This window comes from Nymphaea colorata, chromosome 12, assembly GCF_008831285.2.
Source record: "Nymphaea colorata isolate Beijing-Zhang1983 chromosome 12, ASM883128v2, whole genome shotgun sequence".
Lineage (NCBI taxonomy): Eukaryota > Viridiplantae > Streptophyta > Magnoliopsida > Nymphaeales > Nymphaeaceae > Nymphaea > Nymphaea colorata.
The window spans coordinates 5,565,604-5,588,135 of record NC_045149.1 but is presented as its reverse complement, the minus strand read 5'-3'; the positions used below and the strand labels follow the sequence as shown (position 1 = coordinate 5,588,135).

Below are 22,532 nucleotides of genomic sequence, written 5' to 3'. Positions count from 1 at the left end.
TGATATCTAAGTTATGGGGAAATGCAGAATTTAAAAAACCCTATTGACCCTAAAGGTTGTAAAAAATATACAAAGAATCCTTGGAAAACCTTTTCATCATCGAGGTTATGCATGCATGCAATCTACAACTGTATAATGCATGGCTTTTGAAATACTTGAAGACTATTTTTGAAATACCCTTCGAAATATGATTTGAGCTAGGTTTTAAAGATGAATGAAGGATTTCTGATATGAACTAAGGGAGATTTGGGGGTTAGTCTTCATTAATGATACAATAAATTTGAGGTCATTGCAGGTTAGTCTTGTTTAGGACTAGATCTAAGGTAGGACGATAACAAACAAGGTTTAAATGCCAATTAGTGGGGAAACTAGTGTTCTTGCTTTAAGTCTAATGTTGGTGGGGATTCTGAAATCATTTTGGGAGGGAAATTGGTTGGAATTAGACTTTAAGGAGAAAACCCACCAAGTGGGTTTGGCTGGAAAAAACTTATTAAACATACTATTAGTGCACATATGCTCATACAGCACACCTACTTGATACGGTTGTAGATGCATAGTTAAAAATAGCCTGGATTCTTAATACTTGCCTCCAGTAGGCTGGTCTAGTCATCCAACCTTCTAGAAGTTGTTGGTTGATAGGTCAAACCCTACAACATGATGATTTGAGACTCCTATGAGTTTAGGAAGATTGGATATATGATCAAAATGCACAAATGGTCAACTCTAATGCAATGGGGCCTAAGGTTGGAGTTAAAATAGACAAGAAAAGAACATGGTATTGAAGCAACTCCTAAGTAGAGAGATTATGGTTTATCCTAGATATATGTGAGCATGAAATGTCTCTCTCAGTTCTAGGTACAAACACAAACACAACGTATGCATAATCATCATAGGAGGTATCTAGGGGCTTTACGGGCTTGGATGGTGCTCCAGGGATAGCATTTTAGGCCATGCAGCTTAGTCAAATGGTGACAAGTCCCTTCATGCTCACCACTTCTGTTTACATGCAAAATTTTTCAACTTTGTATATGACGATTCATTTGGGAGAATCCAAGAGATGTGATCTTTCCTATCGATACAAGGTCTAACCATTCCTAACACCTTTACTAGGGATAATCAGACCAAGGATTAAGTTTATGGCCTAAATCTAAATTTTGATTATTGCCTTGACCTATTGAAGTAGAACTAAACGTGTCTTAGGGTTTGAACTTGGACCTTTGAACTTTATGTTGATCTTCTAACTTAGGAGTTATATGAATTTGTAACATTATTAAGGAACTTAGTTCATGTCATGATCATCATTGATCCTTGCAAACAAAACCTAAGTCTAATACGATGCATGGAAAACTAAGTTCAAGCATAAATGAAACTCAGTTTCTAGGGTTTAAGGACTTAGACCTAAAAGATCTAAAACCAGAAATCCAAAGTCTTTTAAGATCTAAATCCAAGATCTAAAATCCAATATCAAGATCCAATATCATGATTCACAATCCAAATTGGAACTTAGTAGATCTAGATCCAATTTAGGGTTTTATTAGGGTTTAAATCAAATCCAAGATCTAATATTAAATGACTTATGATCCACATTTAATTAGGTTGACCTAGATCCATTTTGAAATTTGACTAGGGTTTAAATTTGAGATCCAAAATCTTCTTGATCCAATTGTAAGATCCTTGATCTAAGTTCAAAATTTATATCCAAGTTTAGGGTTCAATCCAGTATCCATATTCAGCCTAAGATTAGACCCAAATTCAAATTTCAAGCCAATTTGTTCAAAAAGCAAGGTAATTGATCGTGATTCAATAGGAGTTCACATGGCTTGGTTTTGGAGACTTAAAGATGACCTCACTAGGGCTCGATCAAGGTGTGGCTAGGTTCACTCAAGGTTTTAGGTTAGGGCCGGCCAAGGTGGGTTCCTATTTGACCAAGGCGTGAGCCTAAGTCAAAGTAGAAACACCTTGAGTCCTTGACTAGGTTTTAGGTTTAAGGTAAGGATCAATTAAGGTTAGTCAAACTTGACCAAGACCTAGGTCTTGAACAAGTTAGTAACAATCCTAGTATGGTTTTAGGCATTGGATTCAAGTAGTGGCTCAATGTTTGGTTTCGGTTTAGACATTGAGTGAACCTAATGGGGGGTTGGCTTCTCCATAAAGAAAGCAGATGAAGAAATTTTACATGTCTTCTACCTCTGCTCCTGACTCTGACCACAATTCTAACTGGCTCCTTTTGGTCTTAGTCAGCCAGCTCAATTTCCAACTGTAGTGACTCAAATCAAGTCTAGACTCAGGTCTAGAGAGCATATACAATTTACTTTCTTTCGTGAGTTTTTCCAAGCACTTAAGTAGAATTTCTCAAAGGATATGGATGGCTAGAGGGGAGAGGGACGTCCCTTTTTACAGTTCTTAGAGAGTGGTGAACCCCTCTCAGATTTTCAATACATGACTACATTTCTAAGGAGTTCTTCAACCAAAAAACACAAAACATAGGTTAAAACAAGATTTTCAATACGGATTCATTCACTTCTCACTCAATTTTAATCAAAATTTGATTTTGCGAAAAGTAGTTTGTTCCAGAAGCCACCTATAGTGAGTGAAGTTCATGTTTATCCTGAACTTGACCCTAAGCACTTGCCCACATCCAGATGCGTGACCCAAAAACCACCCAGACCAAAATATGATCCTAACAGTACCCCATTTTGCTCTGAGGCATGCTAAGACCGGTCCTCACATGCATGGACTGTGAATTAAGCTCACACCTTGGCCCCCATTTGCTACAGGGCTTGATTCAAGGTCCCACTGATCATTAATAGGATATGATGAAAATTTTTCAAGACTCAAGGTTCGGCCCTCGAGCTATCAGTACCTGCATCATCCCTACCTATATCCTCGACTCTTTCAAACACCTCAACCTTTTCACAGGTTGAAATGTTCATTTTACCATTTATGATGTGATTTTGAATTAATCTTCAAAGTAGGTTTTGAATGTGGGTTTTCAATAATAGGATCCATTTATCAAGATAAAAACTCTACAACTAAATTCAAGAACCAAGAAACTAGACCAAGATCACCTATATTGCTGCAACCTTGAACATGACCCTTTGCCCCTATGACCCTGTTATTTTTAACCCAAAATGGGAATTTCATCCAAGAACTTTGAGAATTGCTTAATGATTGAGCAGTTGCAACAATTCTCACCCTCTTAGGTCTTTAGGTGTCATTAGAGTCAGCACGCAAAGCTCACGTAGCTCAGAACTAATCTCATCAACTCACTAAAGTCATTCACCTGCCATTCTATATCATTAAAGCCCTGCCAGACTATTGAGCGAGCTCCCCATAGGTCCTCTTTAGTGTCCATAGAAGCACCCAGTCGAATTGAACGACAACAAGAACATGGGACAAACCTATGCGACACTTTGGTAGGACGGGTTTCATGCCTACAGCCGGGTTTAATGCCTACTACCGCCAAACAGCTCCCTATCTGCTGTCATCGAGATTTGGATCATTATCTAAAATTGGGATGTGAAACCTGAAATTATAGATCAGGATCTATGCAGGCATATCACAAACCTAAAATCTAGACTAAGATTTGAATAAGAGATCTGGACTGTATGTGGACCTTAGACCTCACATTGTTTTGGCTAGGTGGGTTCAAACTTGGTCAAGACACATTGGACATGGGCTTGATATAGGTTTAGACTCAGCTGGATGCTTGTCAGACTATGCATAGTTCAGATGGGTTCAGTTCTACTTTAGCAAAGCTAAGCTAAGGTTCAACCTTGACCTGGTGTAAACACCCAAATTTGCACAAGTCTAAAAGACCATTTTTACAGTTTTACAAGGAGATTTCAAACTTAGATTTCAAGAACATGGGTTGTCATTAAAACAAGCAATAACATTTTATTATAGCATTGAACACCTAAACTAGGATTATCTAGACTGCTATTGCCAAAAATGACCATTTTATCTCTATGACCTGTCATTTTGACCTTGAAACTGGGGATTTTCACAAAACTCTATGAATTGCCTAACATTTAATCAATTAGCACATTTCTCACCTTTACACGACTTCAAGAGTCATTAGAGTTGGCTTGCAAAGGTTTCCTTAACTCATATTTAGTTCAGTTTAACCTGGTCAGCTCATTGAAACTACTCACCTATCTTTTCTGGACAACTAAAATCATGTCAAACTTGACCGTGCTCAACATATATTCTCCTTGGTATCCACAAAGTATATCTAGAGTTACTTTGATTTCTAAGATTCATATTTGAGTTCTTGAGCAATGTCCTAAAATCAGAGTGACTCTCACCCATTCTTTGGCAGGTCTGAGCTAAAATTCTCCCAATCAGACGTCAGCTCACAACGAGCTAAGATCACATTTTTTAGAACTATGTATTTTAGACTTTAGTATTAGTTCAATCATATAGATTTGAAATCATTTTCCATTCTCTAGATTTGCTAAGTTCTAGACATCTCACTTCAGTGCAGCTCATTCTTTCAAGCTAAATTCTGATAAATCCAGAAATCATTCTCTCAATTTCTTCACACCATTGTGATCAAATTCTTTTTGGTAGAGTATTTCCAGCTTCAAATTTGATTGACGTGACCCAGATTGAAAGTTCTTGGTTTGCCCTTGCACATCACTAAAAATGGGTCATGTTATAAATTTTGAAAAAATGAGTTTTGGTGGGGGAAAGGAAGTAATTTTTCATCAAGTTTTACAAGTTTGCCTCCTTGTTATCTTTGCACCTTCTTATGCAGCCTGCCAATACGACCCACTAAGCTCAATTTCCATGCTAGGGGCATTTTTGGTCTTTTGCCAACTATGTGCATATTTCTTCATGAACCTAGTTTAGGAATCACATAAACTTAAGTTAGCACTTTTCATACAAGTTGACATGAACCCAATAGGATTGCACCCAGTCAAAGCCCACTTTAGAACCACTTGAACCTGATTTCCTAAAATAAAACCCAGCTAAGTCCAGCCAAACCCTACGTCTAGGTATGAACCTACTTCAAGTTGAACCTTGCCCCCCAGGTTCAGTATGTGTCAATTGAGTCTAAGCCACCTAGCACACTCTGAGCCAAGTCTAGGTTCACATTAGTCCAGATCTCTTATCCAGATCATTCTATCTAGTTTTCAGATATGCGATCTTTCTTTGTAGTTCTAGATCTATCATTTCAAATTTCAGATCTCAATATCAGATCACAATCCAAATCTCCATATCATATCAAGATCTATATTCTAGAATCTTTTTCAGATCTAGATCTGGGTTTAGATACTAGTATCAAATTTAGATCCAAGATCCACATGTGAACATTATGCACATTATATTCATTTAATACATCGTTGATTCCTCACTCTGTACCTAATGTCAATTCATACAGAAGGACATGAATTGAGTGAAATTCTTAGTGGAACAAGTTGGCACAAACAAAATTTGAATAAGCGTTCGTATAGAATGAGAACAAACATTTTTCTGTTGAATATCAAATATAATATCTGCTTTTAATGTGTATTTTCTCTATTACATATACCATGCATTGTTTGTACTTGACACTACATGTCAATCCAAATAGTTTATCATGAATAAATTGGCACTTCTTCGAGCAAGCACTCCTTTTGAGGAATTGAATTTGGATCAAGATTGAGTACACAGCAAACATTTTTCTATTGAATGAATGTTTTATGATATGATTTTGCGTTTTTGAGTGCAGAGAGGAGGAGAGAAGTTTAGTCACGTATTGATCTCCATGTATCGATCTCCACAAGGGACATCGACCCTCCTCCTCACTGTCAAAAGGGGTCTATGCCCCCTCTTGTCACAAATATCAAGAGCTGCTTTAGAGTTCATAAATTTTGGTAAAATTTCAAACTAGTACTCCAAAAGCTTGGCTCAATTCAAATTAAATTTTTAGAATCTTAGTAAAATCTTAAGCTCAAGCTGCAATAGCACTCAGCCAAGAACTTCGTTCAACAGGTTTAGGAAATTTCTTTTTCCTTCTCCTTTGTTTTCTTATTTACAATTTAGTCTTTTCATTTCTTTCCATAGGAGCATGCTTAGGTTTTTCTTTTTTGCTTTATGCTTACTTAGGTTAGTTTCTTTTCTACTCTAGCTCCTAGGTTTGTTTTATTTTCTTTGATAATGTCATAGTTTAGCTTATTTGCTTTCATAGAATAGGATTTAATTTAACGTTTTAGAGTAGGTACGAGGGCAGTATACCTCTTCATCCCTCTCTCTTTTAATTTCATATTCTTTTTGTGCAGCCTGACATGCCACAAAAACGTAGCTTTGCTTTTTCTATTTAGAACTCATCATGCATTGGCCAATGTATTTAAATTAAATATGCACATTAGTCACCTCTCACCCACATGCACCCCTATTTGAGACTGATGTAGGCTAGTCCAGTAGCATGCCCCAAAGTAGTATCCCTAGCATCTGAACGACTAGACACAGTTCAGACATCGAATAGGCTCATTTTCAAAACATAATTTTTCTAAACAATTTAAAAAACCAAGTTCTTGAAAAGATTTTCAAAAACCCTAGATCATGCATATGTGAAGTTCAACCATAGATCTGTCCTTAAGATCTCATCCATACCGGTCTTAGAGCTCTCAATTCAAGTCCTTAAACCTTAGAGCTAGGTCCCAGTTGATCCCTATACAAAACCGATGATTAGGTATCAATAACTCCAATATAAACTTATCCTAAGTCTTACTTGGTATTAATAAAGCTCATCATTGGTAACTAGACTCTTCCTAAACCAGACCTAGTGCAGCCAGATTCAGACCTCCTAAGTCAGACCCCTTGGCCAGTCTAACCTTGAGTTCATTTGGATCCTAGATGTCAGGTATTGGATTTTGTTCATAAATCCTAGGGTGAACAAGATGGATGATTTCAAATTTGCGTATGCAAGTTAAGGATTTTAGATCTAGCCATTCAAGCATCAAATCTGAATTTATCACACCAGTATGTAGACCTCATAAGAATATGTTACAAATGAAAGATAATATTATTGGATTTTGGATATCAAAACTTTGGATTATAGATCTAGACAAAAATACCAAATTAGAGTATCTCCCCTTTCAAACTTAGGAACAGAATTTCTTAGAAATATGAAGATTTGAATCTCTTGGATTAAGATCGAATACTTGAATTTGAATTCTGCCCAAATCTAAGTCCACAGCCCTCACCTAAATCCCAATCAAATCCATACTTCAAAACTGCTTAGTCTAGTTTTGCATGCATCATTTTAGATTTAGTTTCTCAGTTTGCACGGATCTATGACAAACTGGACATAGACAAATATCAATTTGATTTCCCTTTGTTCATACATCCCATTCTAAAGATCCGATTAGATTTCAAAACCATATTATTTTAAGAAATTTGGGGCACATTTACTCTATTTGGTTATTTTCCAGGCCAATACCCTTGTGTGACAGGAAAATAAAAGAGTGTGAAACAATGTAAGTTAAATGTTAATGTCCAGAAAATTTTCAATTCACATGAAGGTGGGTTCCTTTCTGCTGCCTGAAACATACAGGCCCTCAAATAAAAGTATAAGATACAAACTCAAATGCAGAAGTGTCATTTTACACATGTTCTCGTTTCTGGGCAAGTTCTTCCCAGCAACAGGAAGGATGCCAGTAGCACAAGGGTGCCTAAACATTGGGGAATATTATCAAAAGCTTACATTCCCAAAGCACACAAATGGCACAACATGCCACAATATACAAGTTCAAGGTGAACGTGCCACAATTTACAAGGGTCTATACGGTGAAAAAGATTCAAAATAAAATATAGAAGTACAATATCGACTGAATTCCTGTGTGATCATCAAACTACTGGTTCTCTCTTCCTTTTTGTTTTCGTACTCTTTACTAATCAATAGAAGAATAATGAACAAATTTGCTGCAGGAAGAAACAGCTGCACATAGCTTCAACGCAACAAGGCTGCGACCTTTATAATCATATCAAATTGAAATTGTTTTGCAGCTTACTACTAGATCATCAAAATCCACCAAGCCTGGAATGGAAGTGCATAGCATTATACCTTGGATTCTTCCAGCTGTCTGTGTGTCAATAACCACAGTATTTAGCCCCTTCCCAATCACAAAAATTCTTTTGCCGATAGCAGCAACACAGCAAGGTGGCTTTGTAAACAATGTTGAAAGCCTACCAACTAAAGCCCATTCTCTAGTTTCTTCTTTCCAGGTCATTAGTTTGATTCCTGAGGTCTGATCCAAGACATAGAGACTTCCTCCAACCACTACTGCCGGTCCACGCCACCCCATCACCATTTCATTATCCACAGGATGCCATTTGTTGTCTGAGAGGTCGAACATAGCTGCATATGAATTTGGGACTATGTCAGGGCTGATATGGCGAATATACATTTTCCCGTTGACTATTGCAGATTCTCCTATATCTGAAGGAATGCTGGGATCACTAGAACATTGCCATGAGTTTACATGTGGATCATATATCTCCCATGTCTGTAATGATTCATAAGTCAAGCCCATGCCTCCAACAGCATACAAACATCCATCTAAAGCTTCACATGCAAAATGACACCTGTTTCAAGAGATTAGTTTAATTTATTGTAGCTTATGAAAATAAAACTGGGATATCCACAAGAAAACCCCTTTTTCTTTCTTATTTTCCTGCTGCCAAAAGCATCAAGGTTTTCAGAAATGTCATGCTTGATGAACAAAACTTTGGAGATATGCCACTATTACAACTCAAAGTAACATAACAAAGTCATTATCTCACATAAAATGATAAAAGCTTTGAAATGCCTTCACGTCAAAAGGCAGTTGACACCTAGATCAGGTTGCCAAACAAAACTACAATTATGCCATTAAGACATATAGACCATATGGACTCAGACCACAAAGGTGCCATACAAGTTTCAGCCAACCACATTCTCCATCGACCACTTCAAGATAAAGGATATTGTCAGGCGATGAAAAAATCAATCTCATGTGGAACAACTCATGATCCTATTCTAGCTTACATGGACGAATCAGACAAGCATGAGAAAAATCTAAGCTTTGACATTGTACGTTTTCAATAATTAGTTTGATAAGGAAGTTGGCACAGATTGCATCAGGCAAGCACAAATGAACTCTGTTGGTGAACAAAGAGGTGCAATTATGCAACTAATTCCCTGTATAATAACAGAACAGCTTTATGATATTTCAATAGTGCTCAAATCATTCAAAAGGAGCAAGAATGTCAATCTATTCATGTCAAAAGGATACCTTGGAACTAACAACGAGGCTACTTTTTCCCATGTGTCTGTGAGAGCATCATAGCAGTAGGCATCATCACTTGCATCTTCAGATTCACCACAGCCACCCAGCAAATACAATTTTCGTTCCAGTACTGCATATGCCATGCCATATCTTTTCATGCATGGGATTGGGGGATCTTTAATGTGCTTCCAACATCTTCTGGAGGGATCTAAGACATAAATGCAGAGACAATCACAAGAGTCCCTACAAAAAGCATAAACCCAGGACTCTGCCAACTGAAGATTCTGCCGACAAGAGTACCACACATCACTGCATAGAAGTGCCTTCCATCTTTTTGAGACACATTTTAATACATGATGGTAAGTCCGTGGAACCCTCGCTAAGCAAAGAAGAGCAAGGTCATCAGGAAGACCATGGATCAATGATGTATGAGCTTCTTCTGCAGGTATGCTACCATTAGATGTCTCCATCTCCATTATCTGCAGGAACTGAATAAAGACAAAAATACAAGTTACGATAGAGTAAAATAAGAACATTTAGACTTCTCATGGAAAGCATCTCACGGAAAGCACCATCCAGGGTTCTGAATACAGCCATAATGACATAGTTTTATTGTAGTATCAAATATTAAACTATTAGATCACAGAACTTTCATGCGACAAACCAATGGCCGAAAAGCTAAAAGACTAAACCCACTCAAAACAAAGGCCTTATATCTGGACACATGCTGTTTACTCAATAACTTCTACAAATAAAAGTTAAAACTACGAACAGTAGGGGTTACATTTAAAATTACACAGTTACACCATGTTTGGATGAAGTGAAAGGAAATGATATAAAGGATGGAAAGGAAAGAAGAAAAGAATGGAATAAGAGGAGAAACAAGAAATGAAAGGAAAGATTAAAAAAAAAGAGAGCTTGTTTTATAGGACATATGTTTCTTTAACTATATAAACGAAAGGAGAGGAAGAATTTAAGTTTGTTTACAATAACACAATAAGACTGAAACGGTCATGAAGAATTTGATTGCTCAAGTCTTCCACATTCATTTCACCAAAGAATCTGATTGCATCATTCAGGATTCCAACTATGGAGCACATATTGACAGTTGAATTACAAAACGGTGGTATTTCTCAAAATCAGGAAATAGTCATCTTCAAGCAAAAAATTAATCAAGCAATTGAATAATGAGAACAATTTTGTCCTCACGCACCACTGGCTTGATAGAGAATGAGACAAAGGGAGCTGGCATTAGTTGATCTGCCCATCTATGTGTGAGAGAGAAGGCAAATTTGTCATTTTTTATTGTATCCATGTATTTCCCTCCCAATCCCACCATTTTTGGAGTGGTTGGAGATCGAAGCTTTTTTCCTTTTATTTCCCTTCCTCTCATTTTCCTTCCTATCTAAACAAAATTTTGTTTAATATTTTATCTGTTGAATTAGAAGAGTTTATGTTTCTAGGTGGTTCTTTGCAATATTTAATAGTTAGGAGGTCTCTTTAAACATTCCTCTATTTTCTGTTGATGTACTTTGTAAATCTCTCTTCAACCCTAATCTCTTTATTATGGAGATTAGGGTTAGTGAATGAAGTTACGTTTTCTCTCTCTAAGGCTGCCGGCTGTAACATGGTATCAGAGCCGGCGATCTCCACCCTTCTCCGCCGGCAGCTGTCTTGATTTTCCGGCGACCCCTTCTCCTCTTCCTCTCCCATCTCTTCCCACTTCTTCTCTTCCTCTATCCTTCCTTTCTCTCTTCTCTTTGCTGATCGAAAGATAGTGAAGCAGCGTGAAAGGGGAACCTAATCACATGTGGGAGGTATTTGTGATTAGGTCCCCAACGTGGATGTAATGGAGCGTAACCAACTGTGTGGGAGTTGCAGTGGAAAGTTGTAAGTCAGATCTAGCTTCGTGGATGAATAGCAGCACATGGACTCCATTATTATTCAGATCTAGGCTCATTGGAAGCGTAGCTGCATGTGGATTCAGTTCAGATCTGGGCTCATGGAAGATTAAATGCATGTGGACCATATTCTTATCATATTTTTGATGATTGTGGAAAAGTGGCTGCAAGTGGAGTAGCTGCACATTGGGTATATTTTTTTATCAGATTGAATGTTTGTTTTATAATCTGGTGGACTGATTTGGAACAACAAAGTTTTTTTTATATGCATATGTGAATACGTAGAAGCCTGGTGGACTGTTTTGAACAGCAAGTTCATATATTCCTGTTCATTTATTGATTGTTGTGATTGGTGGACTGATTTGAACAACAAAGTTTTTTTTATATGCATATGTGGATACGTAGAAGCCTGGTGGCCTGTTTTGAACAAGAAGTTCATATATTCTTGTTCATTTATTGATTGCTGTGATTGGTGGACTGATTTATTGAGCAGCAAGTTCACAGAAATTCTTTTTAAGGACTGCTTTTGGTGCAAGAAAAAAAAAAAAAAAAAATATATATATATATATATATATATATATATATATATATATATATATATATATATCTGCTGCCTAAGTTCTCTCAAGTTGATTGCTACACGCTATACTCTTGATTGTATCATAGTGCAACCAGATTAAGATCACATTGTCAAGTCGTGCACTATGGCCGCTGAAGGCAAGACAGAGACACAATATGAGCATAAAAACACATGCAATCTCTTTTCTTATGGCTCTACTGTAAAGTTGGATGCTCCTAAGTTGGAAGACAGATGTTGGGATAAGCTTGGTCGTCCTTCCGCTATACCCCTAGGAAAAGGTGTTGCATCTAAGCAGGGCAAGAATTCATTACAGTCTCCTATTGGATCTATCCAGGCAGCTTCATCAGTATTAGAGGGGTCTTTACCTTCTTTCAATCCTGAGATTGTGACTGTGAATATCAACAAGTCAGAGTATGAGGAGTTCTTAGCACACAGATCTACTCAACCATCGGCCTCTACAGTTATGATAGACAGTGCTATGTCCGTTGATACTGCCCCACATGATACATGTACTACTTGGATTATTGATTCAGGAGCATCGAGACACTTTTGTAGTAGGCCTTCTATGTTTATCGTGCTACACTCATTACCTCAGACACGTCATGTGAGACTTGCAGATGGTAGATGGCCTCCTATTATGGGCTATGAAGATATTAAGATTTCCCAGTCTATGACAATTCCTAATGTGTTATATGCTCCCAAGTTTCCCACTAATCTTTTATCAGTTGGACAATTGATTAATAATTTACATTGTCGTGTTACATTTGACTCTGGTGTATGTTCATTTCAGGACTTGCAAAGTGGGAAGACGATTGGTGGAGGCTATGAGAAAGGAGGCATCTACTTCCTGTCTGATTTTGTGGGTATTGCAGCCGTCTCGACTTCTTTATTGTCCTCCTCCTTCCAGTGGCATCTCAGACTTGGTTATCCATCCGTCTCCAAGCTCCGTCACCTACTTCCTCATCTATCAGTTCCAGAGTCGTTCCAGTGTGAGGCCTGTCAACTTGGCAAGCACATCCGTAGCAGTTATTCATCGAGTCTTAGTCCGGCCAGTTGTGGACTATTTGATCTTCTTCATGTTGATGTGTGGGGTCCTAGCAGAGTTGCTAGTAGGTCTAGATTTCGTTATTTCCTCGTCATTGTTGATGATTATTCTCGAGTCACTTGGGTTTTTCTTTTGAAAGAAAGGTCTGAGGTCATATGTACTCTCAAGAACCTTATTATTGAAATAAAGACCCAGTTTGGTATTCTTGTTAAAAGCGTTCGCACTGATAATGCTTTTGAGTTCAAGGCATCTACCTTAATGAAATTTTACTCTGATAACGGCATTTCTCCTCAGTTTACTTGTCCCCATACCTCCCAACAAAATGGAGTAGCTGAGCGGAAACATCACCAACTTTTAAATGTGGCACGCTCCCTAATGCTTCATACTAATCTACCTGCATATTTTTTGGGAGATGCCATCCTCACTGCCTGTTACTTGACCAACCGTTTACCCTCATCCTCCATTGACAACAAGGTTCCTATTAAACTTGTGTACCCACAATGATCCTTGTTTCCAGTAGCTCCCAAAGTATTTGGTTGCACATGCTTCGTTCACATACTTGGACCCACACGTGATAAATTGGGTGCCCAAGCCATTAAGTGTATCTTTATTGGCTACTCCAGAAATCATAAAGGTTACAAATGCTTTGACTCCTTGACTCAAAAGGAGTATATCAGTGCGGATGTGACATTCTTTGAGTCTCAGCCTTATTATAGTTCCTCACCTACCTCTACTGAGATGCCATTGTCATCTTACCCACTACCTATTCCTCCTATTCCTTTGGAGTCATTCCCTTACGAGTCTCCTTCTGGGGATTCTCCCGTTGTAGTGTCCAAGTTTCGTGATCCTCCGCTGGTCTACACACGTCGACAGGACCCTTCTCATGATCCTTTCCCTACCGCTTCTTAGGAGGTAAGTACATCTGAAGTGAGTATACCTAGTCCATCTGATCTCTGTCAAGACTTACCTATTGCTCTTCGTAAAGGCAAGCGACAATGTACTCTGCATCCTATATCTCATTTTGTTTCTACTGACAGTGTTGGTAAAAGTATGCAACAGTTTATTCAAGCTCTGGCGGCCCATACAGTTCCTACTTGTCACCAATAGGCCTTATTGGAAACCCAATGGAGACAAACTATGCAAGAAGAGATGGATGCATTAGTTCAGCGAGACACTTGGGAACTTGTTGATCCTCCTCCTGTTGTGACATTGTTGGCTCCAAGTGAGTATTCACAGTGAAATATAATTCTGATGGTTCTATAGAAAGATACAAAGCTCGGTTGGTTGCTAAGGGCTACACGCAGACTTACGAGATTGATTTCTTCGAGACTTTCTCTCCTGTTGCTCGGTTGGGGACCATTCATCTTATCATCTCTGTGGCTGTACACCATGATTGGCACATGTATCAGCTTGATGTCAAAAATGCTTTTTTGTACGGTGATCTCGATGAGACTGTCTATATGCAACAACCACCAAGGTTTAAACGACAGGAGGAGTGTGGAAAAGTGTGCAAACTGAAGAAAGCTATTTATAGACTCAAGCAGAGTCCTCGTGCTTGGTTTCACAAGTTCTCTGAGGTAGTCTCAAACTGTGGCTTTGCGAGATCCCCTCTTGATCATTCTCTGTTTATGATTTATCAAGAAGAATTCCAGGGGTATGACCGTTCTAGTGGTTTATGTTGATGATATTATCCTGACAGGTGACTCCGATCAAGAAATTTCTGATACAAAGTTGTTCCTTCAAAAACACTTTGTGACGAAAGATCTTGGTCAACTACGATATTTCTTGGGAATAGAGGTGGCTCGCAACAGGGAAGGTGTAGTTCTCTCTCAGCGAAAGTATGTTCTAGATTTATTGCAAGACACCGGGATGCTAGGAGCTAAACCGGCCAATCTACCTATGAATCCACGCATACATCTTCATGATGACCAATCAGAATTAGTCGATTCTCAATCATACAGGTCTCTTATTGGAAAGCTCCTCTATGTTACTGTGACTAGACCAGACATTAGTTTTGCAGTGGGGAAACTAAGTCAATTTATGGAAAGACCCAGGAAAGTTCATTGGGATGCTGCTTTAATGGTGGTCAAATATCTGAAATCATCTTCTGGCAAAGGACTTTTGTTCACAAAAGGCAAGACCCTGGAAGTGGAAGCCTATACTGATGCTGACTATGCTGGTGCAGTCCAAGACAAGAAATCTACCACAGGATTCTGTGTATTTGTGGGAGACAACCTTATATCCTAGAGAAGCAAAAAACAAGGTGTGGTGTCAAGATCTAGTGTAGAATCTGAATACAGAGCTATGACTCAAACTGCCGCTGAAATGACTTGGGCTAAATCCATGCTATCTAGCCTAAGAGCGTCGATTCCGCTTCCCATGAAGATGTATTGTGACAATCGAACAACCACATACATTGCGAATAATCCAGTTTTCCATGAGAGAACTAAACATATTGAAGTGGACTGCCATTACATTCGGGATCTCGTTCAAGGAAGAACCATAACCACCATTCATGTATCATCAAAAGATCAAGCTGCAGATGTCTTCACTAAAGCTCTTCCTATTGGTGACTATTCTAGATGATGTGACAAGCTGTGATTAATATGTATGCTCCAGCTTGAGGGGGAGTGTTGAATTAGAAGAGTTTATGTTTCTAGGTGGTTCTTTGCAATATTTAATAGTTAGGAGGTCTCTTTAAACATTCCTCTATTTTCTGTTCATGTACTTTGTAAATCTCTCTTCAACCCTAATCTCTTTATTATGGAGATTAGGGTTAGTGAATGAAGTTACGTTTTCTCTCTCTAAGGCTGTCGGCTGTAACATTATCTTCCCTCCTTTTTAAGTAGACATCCAAACACCATATTAACCTTTCTTTTCTTTCCCTTCCCCCTATTTCCCTCCATCCAAACATTGTTGTCGTGCATTGGATTTACAAGAACCATATGCTTAGTGCATTGCATTTGCAAGAACTATAAAGTTTGAAACAAGTACTTCATGCACAACTTCCCCAAAATTTGCATAAATTATAAGTATCTAGAAATAAAATTGGCGCAGCAATAATTATATAAATTAGGATATTGCAGTTATTAACTCTAGAAACTAGAGATTTCAGCTAGACTACCACATGCTTCATAAATATTTGTACAAAACAAAAGCCATCATGATTTCATGAATGAAATTTTTCCAAATAACACTAATCAGATCCAAGATAAATTGTCATGTAACTGACTACACTCATTTTCTGTTCTCCTCTTTGCACCCCAGTTGGACGAGCATGCACAGTAGGATGGCAATTTTTTCTGGCCCGGAATATGCAAGGGACAATAGCAATTGGCATTTCAGAAACAGAGATATACGACCATTATTGCTGGCAATCTGTAGAGTTCAGAGCCTACATTGGCACTTTGCCAAGAGCAACTTAGTACTTGCCGGATTACATGGTGCGAGAGACATAGCAGGATGCACAAGGAATCTTCACATTTGTCCATATGTTAAACGGATAACTTGGGGCATCAAAAGGGAAGAATTTGATTTGTCTTAGTTGCCTCTTCTATTACCCTACAGTCTCGATCTCCAGGGTAGAACTTCCATTAGCTGAGCTCATTATACTTCCATACATAAATTCTATTCCATAACTATATGAACTCTTGAACGAACTTTTTATTTCAGTCAATGAATATATATATATATATATATATATATATATATATCTGTTAAAGAACAGCAAGCATCATGAACTACAACATATCTGTTGCTCAAAACAAAGTTAATTTGTATCAATCTGCAATTTCTCCACATTCTCTGTCCTACTTTTATTCAACATTGGTTCGGATATAAAGTTTCTGTTGATCACACTTTCTCGAAGACTTTTACGTTGAGATGTCAATCAGCATATGAGGCAGAAATACAATTGTTTCAGACCTACCATGCAGATCAGAAAAAAAAAAAAGGGAAGGAGGTCAAGGCTGCTGTTCTCAACTCTCAACTAGAATTTCAAAGTTCTAATGTTGATTGATATTTTCTCCTTCTATTCTTGAGCCTTCCTCCTTATACCATATACCTTTGTTTCTCCTCATCTTTTCATTGATGGATTCCTCATTGCGTACTAGTATTTTCTCCAATTTCCCGATTCAACTCCTCTATGAAAATCTTATCTAATCATTATCTGTTTGGGTATTTGGATGGTACTCCATCTCACCATAGTTTATCATGCAGAAAATAAAAGAAGAGAAAAAAAAAAAAAGTTCAAGGGAGAAGCAACATCAGTTAGTCATGCCTTCAGACCTAATTCATTATATTTTTAAGCTAATACGGTGAGCTTGAAAAAGAAGGAAAAATATGGTAAAATTTTTAAAAATTTAAAAATCTTAAGAATTAAGAAAGGATAAAATAAATGAGAAGCCAAGAAGACAACATAAAAAAAAAAAAAGATAAGCAATAAATAAAGATTAGAAAATGGAAACAACCAGTTTGACATTAAAAAACCGTAAAGAAAAAAAACCTAAAATGAAGAAAACAAAAAAAAACTCAAAAAAATGGGAAAAAAACTCTTTTTTTGTTTTGTTCTTTTTTTTTAGGGAACCAATGTTTTTTTGCCGTTTTTCAACCGAGTCTGGAAATGGACTGAGATTTGGCCTCGGGTATGTTGACCATACCCGATGTGGCGTTGACCATACCGGAAGCCATACCGGTACCTGCACCGGTATCATACCAGTTTGTTATGGGTATTGCTCTGAAGCACATGGCATTAAGTAAAACAATTTTGCATGTCTTAAATAGAGGTGCTCCATATTAGACGTGTTTGGATCTGGCCCCATATATTTATTTATTTATTTATTTATCTATGTTATACTTCTATAACAAGTATACTCGATCTTTTAAGTAGGGCCAAAATGACAATTTGTTGCTTGTGATCTGGCCCCATATATTTATTTATTTATTTATTTATTTTTCATATTTTGTGTGTGTGTGTGTGTATATATATATATATATATATATATATATATATATATATACATTATCCATAGATAACTCATTGAGGCTTGCAAATGTCTCCTTGTGTTCATTCATAAGAATTCATCCCTAAATTGCATATCCTTAAAATCCTTCAACACAAACAAAGATCTTTCTTGCACTTCTTTGATTGCTAGTTTGTTTTCATAGTTTGAACTTTAGATTTTATGTAATGATCAAAAGGAATGACTGGCCCTGCTAAATTTCAATCTCTCTTAGAACTCTTATAAGTACTAAATTCTTCAATCCAATTCTTGGCACATCCGATGAAGCATGAATTAGCTTAGCTTATCCATGCTTCTAATTATAAAAGATCCTTAGGTATCCTCATTGATGAAGTTGATCCACCATTTTTCTCTGTTAGACTTCTTCCTCTTCTCTTACATTTCTCGTCCACGAATTTTACTTAAGCCGTTCCTCTGATGAGAAAAGTGAACCGCCATCATTTTCCCATGACGACCGAAACCTCCATCATTTTCCCAATACGACGGACACTAGGCTTCGGCATAGACAATATGTTTCTTCCCAAACCCTAAACTTCCACCCGGCCCTTATCTAAGACCTAATGTAAAGCATCTCAAGACAATAAATCCAAAAACCTGTTCGCATAATTAACAGACTAGCTGGGAGTCAGCAACGAGAAAATAGTATGTATTTGGGATCTTCGAAGACAAAATCAAGCCGTTAAGAATAAGGCAGCAAGAAATCGGAATCCGAAACATGTAAGCGCAAATACATTCAGAGTCCTGACGATGGAAAAAAAAAAATATATCCTAAAATTACATGCACTAGTTTCAGAAGAAAACTTGGAGATACAAACAGAAAACTATGCTGATTGAAAGGTAACATAAAAATCGAACAGTAAAGGGGGAAAACAAAGAGGAGAGGGAACAGAAGGGCGACCACCGATCCATGCGAACTGCAACTGACAAATTGAGAGAAGGAGGGGCTTACCCGAATTCCAACTACTGCTTACGCAAGTTTAAAAGACAGCCGGGTACGTCCCCGCAGTACAATTCAAACGAAATGTTCTTGCGGGGCTGGCAAAGCCTGACGTCACTGGAAGATCCTAATTCGGTCCTTGCGGTATTGCTGTCCGCAGAAATTTGGCATTACGCAACGCAAGTGAATAAATAAGAACGACGGAACGAGACCAGCTTTTCTGGAACTTTGTTGAATCCCGAAATGTATATGATTTTATACAATAAGATTGAATTGACACAATTTAGAATTATATTTCCACAAAACTCATATATATCAGAACTTGGCTTTTGATGAGTTTTTTTTTTTATAAAAACAAAAAAATGAAGTTTTATCTGTTTATTAATTTTTATATAACCTTTGCTTTTGTTAAGTTTTGTGAGAATTTAGCAAAAACTTCATAACTACAATAAGGCCCCTTCGAAGAAATAGCTGAGTAAACATTAATAGATTGATGAAACATAATCTAAGTAAACATTAATAAATTTAAATTATCAGTCCATATAGATTATAGAAAAATAAATGGATTACAATCGACAGATAGAGTTATAGAATGGACAACATAAAGAAGTGTCCGAAAATGAATTTCTGTGAGGTAGACGCCTTCATGACAACCACAAATTATAAGAGAACCCTATTCTGGTTAAAAATGGACTATAATGAAGCAACTCATGCACAGAGACATGATGAAAAAATAACTGAGTGCACAAATGATATAAATATTTTAAATATCAATGTCAATTTAAATAGGTGAAGTTCTAAACTTCAGATGTCATAAGTTCAAGAATATGCATGTTTTTACTTAAGTGGTTGCAGATGTAATGTTTTGCCACTTAGTGTTTGTGGGAAGCATGAAGCAGCTGGAAATTGCTCCCACAACTTGTTGTGGAGCAACTGATACATAGATAAATTTTGGCCATGTTATAGTTATTTCTAGAAAAATTGTTTGGTCTCTTTTTGAAAAAAAAATTGCCTTAGTTCTTTCATCTTGTGGTAGATCTAGAGAGGGACTTGCATTTCGTCTTTTCACAGGAAAGTTTGCCATTTGTTTAAAGATGAGAAAAAGTGATGGTGCATTGAACAGCTTGCGACATAATCTTCTCACAGAAAGTTGAAAAGGTAGATTTGGTAGGTCCAAAGCACGGCCTGATCTATGGTCTAGGCCACTCTAAGCCTTTGCTGGTCTAAGTAAAGTTGGGCAAATATTATATCTTCGATGGTGTCTGAGTGTGTCCTTTATTTTAGGCACTTATTTTCAGAATCCTTTGACATCAGGTTCAAATGTTGTTTCTTGCTACCTATAGAGCAGGAATAGTTAATAATTTCAACTAATTTTAATTTTCATGGAAACTAAATCTTGTGTGCAAACAATCCATGAGTAAAGAACGATATAATTTTTGACTATTTATAATGGTCATTAGATTCAAACGTTGGACCCAGTTTTGTGCCATTTGGTTAATCATTTTTTTGTTAAACAAATGCTATTAAAATTGGTCAATCAAAGAAGTTGCTCTTTTTGCAGCAGACTCAACTGAAGGTGGTCCAAAGATATTAAAGTCTGAATTGGTTTGAACATAACAGCCATGAATCGGCCACTGCCCACAATGGATTAACTAGAAGAGTCGCGCAGGAAACAACGATCAGCAGAGAATATTAGATTACAGTTTAGCTCTTTGGTAATACTGCTGACAGATAACAAATTTATGGGAATATTAGGAACATGCAGGACATTATGAAGACAATATTTGTTCAGTAATGATAAACTCCCTTTTCCAGCCACAGAAATAGAAGACCCATCAGCCATAGAAACACGCTGCTGCCCAGAAGTCAACTTGTATTCTTGAAACATCTTAGGGTCCCCGGTCATATGATGAGTAGCCCCACTGTCAACAATCCAATCACCGGGAGGAGAATTACCTTGATCACTAGTAGCCACAAGAGCCTGAGCTAACTTAGCTCCATCAGACGTAGATGTGTCCTCTGACGTAGTAGAAAGGCGACTGATGTAAGCTTGTAGTTCCTTAATTTGATCCGGGGAAAGCCTCGACTTTTCACTACTAGAAGAGCCACTCTGATTTGAGTCCTGCACAAGAGAACCTCGCCGACTCGACGGAGGGCGACCACGAACAAGTCTCTTCTCAGGGTGTAGATCCCAACAAAAATCAACAAAATGTCCTGACTTGTGACAATGTGTACATCGCCTAACGACAATCATATCATCAACATATACTAGTAGAAGGCTCACTAGACCATTTCTCTGCTTGATGAAGAGGGTGTGATCACCATTTCCCTGTTTATATCCATTAGTCTTCATCACAACCCTTAGTCTTTCAAACCACGCTCTAGGGGACTGCTTGAGGCCATACAATGCTTTCTTGAGATAACAGCACTTTCCTTTCTGCGCATATCCAGGCGGCATGCTCATATAGACTTCTTCCTCAAGGTGACCATTCAAGAAGGCGTTCTTGACATCAAGTTGGTCTATGCTCCACTTTTTTTGTACTGCCAGAGCTAAGATGACCCTTACTGTCTTCAGTTTAGCAACGGGAGCGAACGTCTCAAGATAGTCAATCCCATATTTCTGGCTAAACCCCTTTGCAACGAGACGAGCTTTATAGCGTTCTACAGTGCCATCAGGTTTGTACTTCACAGTAAACACCCACTTGGAACCAACTAAGTGAGTTCCATTAGGAATATCAACAACCTCCCACGTATTGTTCTTTGCCAGGGCGTCCATCTCCTCTGTCATGGCCTATAGCCATTTGGGATCCTCCCTGGCATCCTCCACTGACCTGGGAATAACAGCCATAGATAAAGAGGTAATAAAGCACTTATAGTCTTTACTGAGTTTAGCATACGAAACAAATCTCTGAATAGGATGAGAAGTACATGACCTGGTGCCTTTGCGTAGGGCAATGGGAAGATCTTCATTCATTGGACTTGGATCATCCGGGAAGCTCACAAGATCAGGATTGGTAACATCAACAACCTCCATCACATCCTTCTTCTTCCTGTTGTATACCTGACCAAACAAATGATCACGGGACTGTTCTTCCACAGGGCCCCCCTCCATCTGACTGTCTCTGTCCTCACTGACTGTGTCTACCACACTCACACTCGGAGAACTGGCCGTGTAATCCAAGAAATCTGTGAACTGGATCAACTGATGCGAAGAATACTCGTCCACTCTCTCACCTAGACACTCCCCCTGAAGAGGATTCGCAGGAAAGTATGACTCATGTTCATGAAAGGTAACATTCCTGGAGACATATACTCTGGAAGTGCTAGGGTCAACACACTTGTATCCCTTATGGGTGGAGGAATACCCCAAAAAGATCGCTTTGATGGACCGAGGATCAAGTTTCTTGAGAGTGGGACTATGATCATGGACAAAGCAAACACACCCAAACACCCGAGGGGTCAAAGGCCAGGGATTCTGAGTAGGCCATAGAACAGAATAAGGGGAATGACCATTCAACACACAAGTAGGCATGCGGTAAATGAGATGAGCACTAGTTAGGAGTGCATCACCCCAGTACCGCTTAGGGACATGACGTTGAAACATGATGGCCCGGGTGACATTTAACAAATGACGGTTTTTCCTTTCAGCCACGCCATTCTGAGGAGGTGTGTAGCTACAGGATGTTTCATGTATAATCCCCTTGCTTCGCAAGAAGTCATCAAGGGATTGGGAGACATACTCTCGAGCATTGTCAGTACGAAGGGTCTGAACAGGGGTCTGGAATTGAGTT

General features: G+C 38.1%; 1 protein-coding gene across 3 annotated transcripts; it reads right to left on the bottom strand.

The window, feature by feature from the left end:
• Nucleotides 1-7,455: 7,455 nt before the first annotated feature.
• On the bottom strand, nt 7,456-18,956 carry LOC116266376 (F-box/kelch-repeat protein SKIP4). Of its 3 annotated transcripts, none has more exons than XM_031647561.2 (3): nt 18,754-18,956; nt 9,264-9,745; nt 7,456-8,574 (listed from the first exon to the last, which is right to left on the bottom strand). In XM_031647561.2, the coding sequence occupies exons 2-3, from the start codon at nt 9,731-9,733 to the stop codon at nt 7,974-7,976; spliced, it is 1,071 nt and encodes a 356-aa protein (XP_031503421.1). In that variant the 5' UTR covers nt 9,734-9,745; nt 18,754-18,956; the 3' UTR covers nt 7,456-7,973. The 3 variants fall into 3 exon arrangements, with proteins under 3 accessions (XP_031503421.1, XP_031503423.1, XP_031503422.1); XM_031647563.2 differs by lacking the exon at nt 18,754-18,956 and adding an exon at nt 18,706-18,749; XM_031647562.2 differs by lacking the exon at nt 18,754-18,956 and adding an exon at nt 18,703-18,747.
• Between the last annotated feature and the right edge of the window lie 3,576 nt (nt 18,957-22,532).